Source organism: Loxodonta africana, chromosome 18, assembly GCF_030014295.1.
Source record: "Loxodonta africana isolate mLoxAfr1 chromosome 18, mLoxAfr1.hap2, whole genome shotgun sequence".
NCBI lineage: Eukaryota > Metazoa > Chordata > Mammalia > Proboscidea > Elephantidae > Loxodonta > Loxodonta africana.
The window spans coordinates 12757050-12769777 of record NC_087359.1 but is presented as its reverse complement, the minus strand read 5'-3'; the positions used below and the strand labels follow the sequence as shown (position 1 = coordinate 12769777).

Below are 12728 nucleotides of genomic sequence, written 5' to 3'. Positions count from 1 at the left end.
TAAAGACTCAGCTATTTAAAAGATAGACCAAGGTCACACAGAAAGTGATGCAGCCCAGATTGAAATGCAGATGTGACTGATTGCAAAGCCCAAATGCAGAGAGGAAGACAAGTGGAGGCCTCTTTGGACTAAGACAGGGTGCATCCTGCTCTGCTTAACCTAGGGGTTAGAAGTGTGTCTCCCAGTAGACACTCAGTTTATTGAAGGCAGGGCTGCCTGCCTGATTCCTTTAGTTTTGTATTCCCTGCTGTGCCCAACACAGTTTCTGCACCTTGTAAATAAGCAATGTTTACTGAATTGAAATCGAGAAATAAAGTAACGCAGAAGGCTTGATCTACGTAGCTTTTAGTCGTTTGCAACTGAAGCTACAACATCTGAATACACTGCTCAGAAAACGAAATGGACAATAAAAAATTGGAGACGACGAAATTATTTATTCAGTCGGTTTCCTCTGAGGGAAAAAAAGTGCTCAATGTTGTGCAGGATTCAACATGCAAAAAACTTGCTAACTTTCTTTAGTCATATTGATGATGGTTCTTTTTGAAGCTTTTGCTGCATTTTCAAAATCAAATCTGGAGGAAACAATAAGGTGTTCGATTCCTTTAATTTCAGGAGCATGTAGCTCCACTTGTAATAATAAATTTAAAAATTAATAAATTTAATACGGTATCATCTCAAGGATTGACTTTAGCGTCATTCACGTATCTATTGAACGACAGGGGATAAACCGAGAGAAGCTGAAGGGTGGTAACCGAGGTAACGGGGGCGGGGGTTCCCTTTCCTCCCCGTATCCAGAGAACCGCAGCGAGAACGCTCTGAGTAAGTTTTGTCTCTTAGCCACGCCGTAGGTAGCGATGCATTCTGGGTCTCGGCAATATGGCGTCCTCCTTGATGTGCTGATGAGAAGAGTTTTACTGTAGCTCCAAACGAGACGGCAAAGCTCCCCAAACCCAATAAGCCCACATTACTCGTTTTCTCCGGGGGACCGTGCCGCCCGTTTCTCAGGATTCGTTGTCAGGCAGGAGAGAGTCACGGGGCCGAGGGCCAGGGCTAGCCAGGCCGCGCGGACGCGGGGTTGAGGAACCGGCCGCGGGCGAGCACGATGGGCCGATCCTGGCTCTGTTTGCAGCAGCTCAGGCGAGTGCGGGACCCGCAAGGCTGAGAGTGGCTGGAGGAGACCCGAGGCGTCCTAAACCTACTCCCCTCGGCCGGAGACCTCAGCCCCGGCGGCGAACCGGCCCCAAGAGCGGGCGGCCTGCCTGTCCTCGGATCTGAGGCGTTGGAGGCCGAGAGCAGGGTCATCTTAAGGCCCGAAGTCGCTCACGCTTTTGACAGCTTCGCTCGCAGCTCCTCTGGGAACGGACAGCCCCAGAAGCAGCCAGTGGCTTGGGATCTGGGGGTGAGCGAGTCTGTGCAGAGCTCCTTGGGTTGCCCCATCTTCCCCCGGCTCTTCCCAACCCCCTCCGACTTCCCGCCCAGGGGTCAAGATAAGATCTAAGACTTTTTGCCGGAGTAAGGGTCTCCGCACACGCTCCATTCATTCCCTTTTCTACTCCCCTTTTTCATCTATTATTTCACCAAATCTGGTGCACACTAGTTTTTAAGGCTGGAGGTTCTCGAGCGCTTGCTGCCAAGGACTCCCCCGCCTCCTCCCCCCCTGATGGAGTCCGAGATGCTGCAGTCGCCTCTTCTGGGACTTGGGGAGGAAGATGAGGCCGACCTTACAGACTGGAACCTGCCTTTGGCTTTTATGAAAAAGAGGCACTGTGAGAAGATTGAAGGCTCCAAATCCTTAGCTCAGAGCTGGAGGATGAAGGATCGGGTAAGTGGATTCAGACGGCACCCCTGGATCTTGGTAGTTTTTCCAATGAGGAAAGTTCAGAGCAAGAGTGTCCTTGGGGAAGCACCCTTCCCCCCGCCCCCCCCCCCCGCCCCCGACATGTTGCAAGTCAACTAAAAGGCAAAACGCATCTCAGACTCCAGTTTTTAATTGAAAATGGGAAGGGCTCTTTTAGTAATTATTCATCGGGTAGTGCTAATTCAATTTAAACTAAGTTCTCATTCAGATAATAAAAGTGAAGCAGATTTGAAAATCTCGCATTGCAAGTATTTGCATGCTCTTTGATATACTTCATGCTTTTCAGACTTTGAGGAAAGATAACTAGGGATATAAGCTGATACTTGCACCCACGTGGTTGGTTCACTCCCCCTGCCCCCCCAAGTTGGATGAAGTCTAATGTCCTACAGTATGCTAGGCAACAAGATTATTGGAAAGTGTTCAGCTAGTGACACATTAATGTAGAATTATTTTAAAGTTGCAATGAGTTTCATCATCCTCTTCTAAACAATTTGTCTTGAATCCAAACTTTGCACTTTTTATGTGGTTTCGTGTTGGTGTAACTTGGAGACAGACTTTCTTCGATAGTGGGGTCAGGGTATGATGGGTTGGGACTTGGGTCCAGGCTTTAGGGGCTTCCACTGGTGCTGGAAGCGTGGGTGGGCAGTGACTCACAAGCAACTGGTAGAAAAAAGAAAGCCAACTGTGTTGAATGTGGTTAATCAACAATGTTATTAGCTTCTTGGTCTTCAGTGCAAAACCGTGGGGCCATCTCATCTACGCACACTTGTAATTTGTCCTTTTGTAATTTATTTTCTCCTTCAAGGCTGCCTTTATTTATTTGAGCATGTCGGAGGTGTGAAAAGGGGAAGTTGGTGTTACAATATGGTGTGACTTACTAAACTCTGGCGGCGTAGTGATTAAGAGCTACGGCTGCTATTACCAGAAGATCGGCAGTTTGAATCCACCAGGCACTCCTTGGAAACTCAGCGGGGCAGTTCTACTCTGTCCTGTAGGGTCGTTATGAGTCGGAATTGACTCGACGGCACTTGGTTTGGGTATTATATGTTTATAGGCGATTACTGTTTTCTAGTATGTGATGTGTGTAAGGTTCCATTTATGATCATTCTAGCTAGCCAGTCAGTAGCAACCAGTGCTTCATTTATTGATTTGGCTTATTTTTAAAAGGCTAGGGAAATGAGTTTCACTCAAAAGTAGCTTAAAAAGAGAAATAAATGGTCACTGGGAGAGGTAGTATAAAGTCTGACTTATGGACATCTTTAAGGATCCCTGGTGGCACAACAGAGCCCTGGTTGTGCAGTGGTGGTGCAGTGGGTAAGAGCTTGGCTGCTAACCAAAAGGTCTGCAGTTCGAATCTACCAGCCGATCCTTGCAAACGCTATGGGGCAGTTCTGCTCTGTCCTATAGAGTCGCTATGAGTGGGGATCAACCCGATGGCAATGGGTTTGGTTTGGTTTTTGGTTTGACCTTTTAATTAAAACGTTAATTTGTGAACAATAGACATTCCCTAATGAGGGAAAGAAAAGTTCTGTGAGGCTGAGTAACTAGTGAGATTGCTACTTAAAACGGAGCCAGGGGAGAAAGTTTATTGTATCTTACATTGGCAGTTGTTTAAAGGAGATAAAAATCAACAGCTAACACTTTTAGTTATGTTTGTGAGAGTTTGACATCCTAAAAAGTCCTCAGAGTCTCTTTCCTCTCGTCAGACCCTGAGGGACCTTCTCAGTGCATTCTTCTAGGACAAAGGTTGAAGACTCAAAAGATGCAGAGAGTTGGAAGGTAACTAAGATGAGTGAGGCAGGCTTGGCATAAGAAGGATACCGGCACAAGGTAAAAAGATAAATGGCAGCTGACATTTGACTCAGTGTTTGGTGGGTTTTCTGGTGGGTGAGACCAGTGGGCGGGGGGGGGAGGGCGAGCACGTGTGGAATCTGAAGGGGCAGCTGGACCTCCGCCCTGTCTTTCTCTCCCTTTTTCTCTTCATCTCTCTTCCTTTTCCTCCTCCATCCGTTCCCTAGAAGGGTTTTTTTAAATTTTAATGTCAGGTCTTCCAATTTTTAAACATTGGAATGAACTTAGATAAAAGAGACCCATCTGTGGGACCAGCTTCAGTCAGTGGGTTACCTGAATGTGACTTCTACTCCGTGTTGTCAGTTACAGGCAGCTGCTCCGATTCTCTGAGCCTGCATACAGGCATCCAGGCCACTAAGGGGCGGCGTGTTGAAAAGCCTGTGTGGCCACTTGCAGTACACCAGGAACTGTGTAGACCAGTTCTGCCAGTGGGCCACTGACTACTCCAAAAATGCAAACCCGATCTTTGTTTCTTCCCGCGATTGATGTGTAACTCCACAGACTTTTATTTGTGTGTATATTAATGATTACTTACCGGTGGCCTATTTACTGGAGTTGTTATGGAGTCCTAAAATTTACTTCTTTACCAAAGTTTATGGAAGACTCTAAGAAGTTTACCTGCCACTCAGCGTTCCACATCCTTCCAAGGCCACGGCACAGGCCCGTAGGGATTCCCAAAAGTTTTGTTCTAATTGGTCCTGGTTTTCAAATGCCGTTGTTATTCTGGTTTAATTCTTCAGTTACTGTCAGTTTAGTACCGTTATTATCAAATTTGTTGCTTGGTTAATTCTCCAGTGTGGAGTGAATGATACTTATATTCATGAATAGTGCTTTTGACTTGTAATTTTCTAGTAACTGGACTTACATATGAATTGCAGTTTAGAATGAGTCATTCAGATACCTCTGGCTAAAACAGGTGTGTACGTATCTCCCCCATTTGTACTTTCCTGTGATACTTAGTAGTTTTCACAGTTCGTTTTCCCACTGGAAAGTGGGGCAGGTGGGGACAGCTGTCTCAGACAGCTCTGTTGCCCTGCGGCCTTGCATGTGGAGTGGAGTCAGAAGAGCTTGATGCAATTGCTCTAAAATAAAACTCTCGGACAGACACACGATATCTTTGTGTGTGCGAGAGCTGTAACTATGAAACGATGAAGAAGCACATTCCCTAACCCCTGGCTGTCTCTACACTTAGTAGCACTGCTTTGTAGCCGTGCTTTGAATTAGTCACAGAGGAAGCAGAGTAGATGCATTGAACTCCTACCTGGCCAGTGAAGTGGTTAGGCTGTCCTGTGAGTGAGGGTAAATAGTAACACTGTATATCATGCATTACCCCTCTGCTTTCCTCACCCTCACTCTCTCCAGTTAGGCCTTGCTCCACTCTGGTGAGACTGCTCAACATGGTCATTGTTGTCATTAGGTGTCGTTAAGTGGATTTTGACTCATGGTGACCCCCGTGACAGAGTAGAACTGCCCCATAGAGTTTCCTAGACTGTAATCTTTACAGAAGTAGATCACCAGTTCTTTCTCCCGCGGAGCTCCTAGGTAGGTTTGAACTCCCAGTTTTTCAGTTACCAGCCAAGTCTTAACTGTTGCGCCACTAGGGCTCCTTAAGAATGTTGTTGTGTGTCATTCACGCAATTCTGAGTTGTAGTGACTGTGTAGGACAGAGTAGAACTGCCCTATAGCGTTTCCTAAGCTGTAATGTTTTGGGAAAGGAGCCCTCGTGGTGTAGTGGTTTAGTGCTTGACTGCTAACTGAAAGGTCAGTGGTTCGAACCCACCAGCTGTTCCATGGGAGAAAGATGTGGCAGCCTGCTTCCGTAAAGATTCACAGCCTTGTAAACCCCATAGGGTATTTGTACTCTGTCCCATAGGGTTGCTATGAGTTGGAATTGACTTGATGGCAACAGGGTAGTCTTTACAGAAGCAGATCACCAGGCCTTTTTCCCATAGTCAATGAGTGGGTTTGAACTGCCAATCTTTCTGTTAGCAGCCGAGTGCTTAACCTGTGCGCCAGCAGGGCTCCTTGACCTGGCCATCATTCCTTGGGAAATCTGAAGGTCACTCTCTGTCCTGATCTTTTCTGACCTCTGAGCAGCACTCCACACAGCTGACCACCCGCTCCTTCAAGAAGCCCTTTCCTCACTTGCGTGTCGTCACGAAACTCCGGGGTTTCCTCTTACGTCACTAATTCCTCCTTCTTTGCCACCCCTGCTGTTTGACCCCTGAGTGTTGGTGTGCCCGAGGACTTGATCATGAGCCCCCTTTCTCTTTTCTACATAGGCCCCTCCCTAGTTGGCCTCACCAAGGCACATGGTTTTAAACGCCATCTCTATCCAGTGAGTGACTCTTTAGTTCTGACCTATCCCGGAAACCCCTGTGTCCATCAGAACATGTGGTCACAGTTACTCACTCACTTGTTTAGGCTGTAACTCTAGAAGTTATCCTGAATTCTTTCTTTTCCCTCTCCCCGTCCCAGCCAATTCATCAGTTCCAACTGCTCTCAAGTCGACTCTGACCCATGGCGGCCCTATGTATGTCAGAGTAGAACTATGCTCCATAGGGTTTTCAATGGCTGAGTTTTCGGAAGTAGATGTCCAGGCCTTTCTTCCGAGGTGCCTCTGACCTTGAACCTCCAACCTTTCGGTTAACAGCAGAGCACATTAACCATCTGCACCACCCAGGAGTGCCAGCTCATCAGTAGAACCTACCAAATTCACCTCCAAAATGTATCTTGGAGTACTTCATTCCGTGGAACCCTAGTCCGGCAACCATCACTGCTTGTCTGGGTGACCACAGGAGCGTCCGAACTGGCCCCCCACGTCCACTCTTGCCTTATAGTCAGTTCTTCACACAGTGATAAGGGTGATCTTTTAAAAATGGAGTCAGCTACGTTACCTCCTTACTGACCTTCTCCACTGGCTTCCTCAGTGCGTACAGCAGAATGTACGCGCCTAACCATGGTCCACAAAGCCCTTGGTAATCTGGCCCACCTGCCTTTTCTGCTTCTTGGATAAAAAACCTGGAGTGCTCTTCCGTCTGATGTTTGCACACATGCCTTTTTCTTGTTGTTTGCACCCAGTCTCTTGGTCACTTCCTCAGAGAGGCCTTCCCTGGTCACCTGATCTAAAGCAGCTTCTGGGTCACTCTTGATCACTCTTTATTTCTCTGATATTTTTCTCCACACCTCCTGCCCCAGAAGTAAGCTTTCTATCATGTAGCTTGTTGATGCTAGTACATAGGACAGTGCCTGGCCCATAGTCGACAAAAATGGATTCCTGAAAAGGGGAATAGTTTACATAGGGCTTTCACACTGGTTATCTGTCTTAAGGCTCAACAGAGCTGTAAATTGGGGAGGGATTATTGTCCCAACGGTATTGGTGAGGAAACTTAGGGTTTGATGGAAATAGCTTGCCGAGAGCTCCATGGTGAACAGTGGAAGGAAGTGGAGCTGGAGAAACAAAGCCTGGTGAGAAAACAAACTGCAGCCAGTGTCTCAGCCGGAAGATTCAGGCTATGGAGAGGTCATACAGACCAGGATGATAATGTGGGGAGGGGGGACTGGGATACAAAAACAGGTGGTAGACCAATGTTACGCAGACTGAAAATAATGCTACTAGTGTAGCTTAGCTGTCTCCACGTACACTCCATGGTCTCCTGGGCTTTCCTGAGGCCGTTCAGGGGTCTGCAAGGTTAGAACTACCTTCGGAGCAGTACTGAGGTGCTCCTGGCCTTTCCCATGTGTTGGCACCTGCACTGATGGTGCAGAGACGGTGGCGGTGGAGCTGCTGGCATCTTGGTATGAAACAAGGCAGCGGCACCGGGCTGTATCAGCAACTGTTTTCTCCACTGCTGTGCCTTCGCGGTAACAACAACAACAAACCCAGTTCTGCTTGAGAATGTCCTTGATGAAGGAGGAAAAAGTATTCTTGCTATTAAATTTTGACTCTTACTACCTGCCTTTTTAGTACTTTGTGTGATGACGAGGGGCGCTGCCATAAGCCTGTCTGCTGCATACCCTGCCTGACAGGATCTTGAGGGGATGTGCTCGTGGGTTGCGAGCTGAACTGGCTGCTGCTTTCTGGAAGCCATGGTCCCACTTGAAAGAAGGACTGGCAGCCTGAGCCTCTGAGTGCTCAGACCTGGTGTTTGCCAGACGCTGTCCTTATGGTGAGTGAAGCAAGCCTGTCACTTCAAGGAAAACAGCTGACAGCATTTGTGCCAGTGATAAAATCTGAGCTTTTAAGTGAAAATTAGAGCTTTGGAAAACTTGTTTCTGCCACTGTGAACTTGACAGCTTCCCAATACTTAAGAAACTTTTCTTATGAGAGCATGGTGGTATTGATGAGTGTGACTCTTTTTGGATAGCGTAGAATGAAATATGTCAACATTTGGAACATATGCATAATTCAGTGGACCAAGATTACCCAATGGCCAGGCCGTGATATTATAACCTGTGATACTATAATCCGTGATATTACAATCCATGATACTGCCGTCCAGTTGATCCTAACTCCCATTCAGGGTTAGATCAATGGATTTTAACGTAACAGGTTTTGTAAAGTTCATTGACATGGTTTCAGATAGGTTAATATTCCATTCTATAATCTATTCAGATAGACTGCTGCAAAACTAAACTGTTGTGTTGTGATGTAATATCAGAGAAGGATGTTCACAGTTATCTGAATATTCTGATACTCCTCCTTTTCTAACTGCGTGTCTGTGTCAGGCTTTCTTCATGAACTTTAACCTCAGCAACATCTCTCAGCAGCTCGAATGCAGAGGCAGATATGAGACTCCAGCTGACATTAAGTCAGACATTAAAGAGATTTGCAAAAATGTAAAATGGTGCTGCCCTTCTCATTAACGTTTTAAAAAAACAGTTATTTTTTCATAGAAGTGTGTTATTTTAATATGTAAACAAACAAAAGAAAACAGAAACCTGTTGCTGTCGGATTGATTCCGACTCACAGCGAGCCTGTGGGACAGAGAAGAACTGCCCCAGAGGGTTTTCAAGGCTGTCGTCTTTGTGGAAGCAGACCACCACGTCTTTCTCCTATGGAGCAGCTGGTGGGTTTGAACCACCGACCTCTCGGTTAACAGCTGAACGTTTAACCACTGTGCTACTAGGGCTCCTTTTTTAAACATATAGTGAATTTATAATTGTTATTTTAAAATAAATTAATAAGGACATATATAATTTTTTGTTGTTTTAATTCCTAATATAGAAAATAGTGATAAATGTAACTCATAATACAAAGCTCTTTGGGTCTTCAATAGTTTTTTATTGTTGTAAAGATATATAGGAAACTATGGTGGTGTAGTGGTTAAGAACTACGGCTGCTAACCAAAAGGCTGGCAGTTCAAGTCCATCAGGTGCTCCTTGGAAACTATGGGGCAGTTCTGCTGTGTCCTGTAGGGTCGCTATAAGTCGGAATTGACTTGATGGCAATGGGTTTTTTTGGTTTGGTAAAGATATATAACACAACATTTGTCAATTCAAGATTTTTCCCGTGTACAGTTTTGTGGCATTAATTACATTAATTACGACCACCAGTTTCCATTGCCAAATTTTCCATCACCATAAACAAACTCAGTGCTTCCCCCTTCCCTCCCCTCCTACCCCCAGTAACCACTCAGAAACTTTGGTCTCAATACATTTGCCTATTCTGAGTATTACATGTAAGTGAGATCATTCAATAATTTTATTTTTTAAGTATGTAAAGGGGTCCTGCTATTAGAAGTTTGAGAATTGTTAGTGTAGTTAAAAGAAAGTGGGCATCCAATTGAAATTAAATCAGGAGGAAGGACTTGAGGATATTAGGCTGCTGGCAAAAATATCAGGCAGGAGCGTGGATTGTTATTAGACAACAGGCTGAAAGGGTCTGTTTCACTCTTCCCAGTCTCTTTTGCACAGGGACTGCGGGGCCTCCTGATGAGCTGCGAGCGTTGCTAAGCGCAGATGTGATCGGGAGGCAGTTACCTTCCATGTTGCCATATTGCCATCACTACGCCTCCGCTGGTCCCAGGTTTTTCCAGTGCCGTCCTGGAGTGAGAGGCCCCCTGTTCACCCGTGGGATCCCGTTTCTGTGAGCAAAGGAAGATTGCACCATCCGGTGCAGCCAGGAGACATGGTTGGAGGGCATTGTCCACACCACAAGGCTTATTGCTCATGTGTGGTGTGCCGTGGTCCCCAGGACTCTGTTGTCTCAGGAGACACAGACCTGCACACCTAATTATAACACACTGACCTAGGTATTAATGGGAGGTGACTTCATTACCTGGAAAACCTTGAATTTACACGATACCCTGGTTTTGTATTAAATGTGTAAATCATTTGCACTGAACTACCTTTATAAAACATATGAATCATTCACACTGACCAGCGTTAAGCCCCTGGCAGTTACTGACTTGTATGTGGCTGACGATGGGGAGCTGCTTACGGATTTAAGCAGGAGGATGACAGACTTAGATCTGTGCTTTGAAAGATCTCATTGGCTGTTGGTGGAGTCGCGGGTGGTTTGGAGACGGGTGGGGTTGGAGCTAGGAATACTGACTAGCATGGTGTTTCCATGACCCAGGGAAGAGACGAGCATGTGAACCGTGTTGGCCGTAGGAATGGAGAAAAGGGAATGGTGTCTGCCGATACAGAGAAGCTGCAGTCATTGGATTGTGGTTCAAATGTGGGGCTGAAGAGTGGGAAGAGTTATAAGTGGTGACAGTGTGGTAGGACAGCTGCTTTCTGTGTGTGGTTGGAGCATATGAACTCTTCATTAGCTTGTCCCGTGATTCTCAGGAGTCATAAAAGGATTGTGCACACAGCCTTTTTTTAAACCCGGTTTTAAAAATGTGCCATGTTCCATTTTGAACGGTGTGCTGTGTTCTATTTTGAACGGTGTGCGGTGGAAGGGTCCTGAAGTGGGTAAGAACATTTCCTCCTCATTATCACCTTGTAAGAATTCTAAAGCCAGAATTTAACACGATAGCATGTGGGTTGTATAGTCTTGGTGGCCTGCAGGCTTTCGACTTGAGCCACCTTTCATTCAGAAGACATTAAACAAGAACTTTGGTCATTGATAATATTTGTTTTGGTAGAGTTAGACACTTTTTTTTTTAAGTCTAATTAAATATATAGAAAATTATATTGCAGTAAATATTTGGCATTGTATGTAGTGCATTAAAAATGTTCTTAAACCTTAAACTTGTCAGGTACTGGTAGGTGTCACTTTGCAGAGAATTTTCTGCCTTTAGAGACAAAAGAGGGAACATCTAAAGAGAAGACAGTCCTGGATAACAGCTTTAATTTTACCCAGCCATCAGTATTTTTCTTAATATGTTCCTTTTGTTCTTGACTAGTACTGTTTTGTATTTTTAAATTTTGATGTAATTTAAAATTTACAGAAAAATTGCAAGTGTAGCATAGTGAATTCTCTTATACCATTTACCCAGATCCACCAATTGTTTATATCTTGCCTCATTTGCATCATTGTTCTCTGTTTATATATGTAAATATGTTTTTTTCCTCTGAGCCATTAAAGAGTAAGTTGGGTACATTGTACACCTTTGCCCCTTAAATATTACGTGTATATTCCCTAAGAACAAGAGTTCTCTGATATAACCACAGTACAGTTATAAAAGCCAGAACATTTGTCATTGATATAATACTATTATCTAATCTACAGTTCACAATAAAATGTTTTCATTTGTCCCAGTGATGCAGTTCATTAGCAATTTCTGTCCCCTACCCCGATCCAGGATCACCCGTTGCATTTTGTGGTCATTTCTCTTCAGCCTCCTTTAAGCTAAAAGGGTTTCTCAGCTTTTCTTAGACTTACTTGTCCTTGCCATTTTTGGAGAGTACGGGGCAGTTTTGTGGCATGCCCTCAACGTGGGTCTGCCTGACGTTTCTTCATGTTCAGGTTCAGGTTGTGCACCTTTGGTAGGAATGTTGTTGAGGCGATGAGCCCTTTTCAGTGCATCGCCTCAGAAAGCCCACGACGCTGCTTTCTCCCAGTGTCATTAGCTTTGGTCATTTTTTATTTTCTTGCTTAGTCGGGGAGCCCCTTAAGTTGCCTCTTTCGGCTTTTTGATCTGTCAGTTTTTGAGCACTTCCTTACTTTCTGGCACGACAAGATGCTCCTGACTCATCTTGTGTTTTTCAGGCCCCAGCCCTTGATCAGCCATTTCCCCAGGGAGCTCTGGTTCCCTTCAGTGGAGAATGGTGTTTAGACATCAAGATCTGGGTGCTGGGCAGTCTCATTGCTCTCGGGGTATCATTGCTTGTGGGCCCTTTCAGCAGGAGAGAAGATGGAGATCATCTGTATCTGTATTGATTTCTGTATTTACCGCTGTATTAAAACCCATGAATTCATACAGATATCTCCAGTACCATTGTATTACCACAGAGTACATTCTTTTCTCCCCCTTTCCATATCTGTCACTTCCTTCCCCAACAGTGAGAAACCACAATCTCCATTTAATCATTTGTTCAAGGCTGGAGTGCAGACGGGAGTTTCTGAATTGCTGACCCCATATCAACTGGGAAAGCAAGGCTACTAACTAGAGTTTGATATTTATTTACATCGTTTCTGAGGTAAACTTTCCATGCGGTGAAATGCACAAATCATAACTTTTAATTTTTTTTTTATGGTATCTAAACAAAAATCAGAGCCTTTCAATGTTTTGTGGGGAAATCATTTTTACAAACATTTTATTACCATATATGTGGCACTGATCATGAAGTTGTATGGGCCCTTGAAGAGCTTAGTCCTTATTAAAGAAAAATGACATTCTTATAAAAAGTCAAATAGAAGCACAGTGCAGTAATTACTTATCTGCCTTTAAAGAAGATTGTAATGTAAGGAATTCAGTTTTTTCGACATTTATACAGCATCTATCATGCACAGGGCACTTGGCTGGGCACTGTGCTGGATGTGGCAGGGGATTCTGTGATGGATGAGATGAAACTCTGCTCCCAGGACTGGAGTCGGAGGGACAGGTGGGGGTTTTATCTTCAGATC

General features: G+C 45.0%; 1 protein-coding gene across 6 annotated transcripts in view; it reads left to right on the top strand.

The window, feature by feature from the left end:
• Positions 1-828: 828 nt before the first annotated feature.
• RPTOR (regulatory associated protein of MTOR complex 1) overlaps positions 829-12728 on the top strand; it is a 444673-nt gene continuing 432773 nt past the window's right edge. For 3 of the 6 annotated variants that reach the window (XM_064270594.1, XM_064270590.1, XM_064270589.1), the window contains exon 1: positions 830-1822. In XM_064270594.1, the coding sequence (XP_064126664.1) occupies positions 1661-1822 (162 nt within the window). In that variant the 5' untranslated portion in view covers positions 830-1660. Of the gene's footprint in view, positions 1823-12728 lie in introns of all 6 variants that reach the window. The other 3 variants (XM_064270591.1, XM_064270592.1, XM_064270595.1) reach the window with 2 other exon arrangements.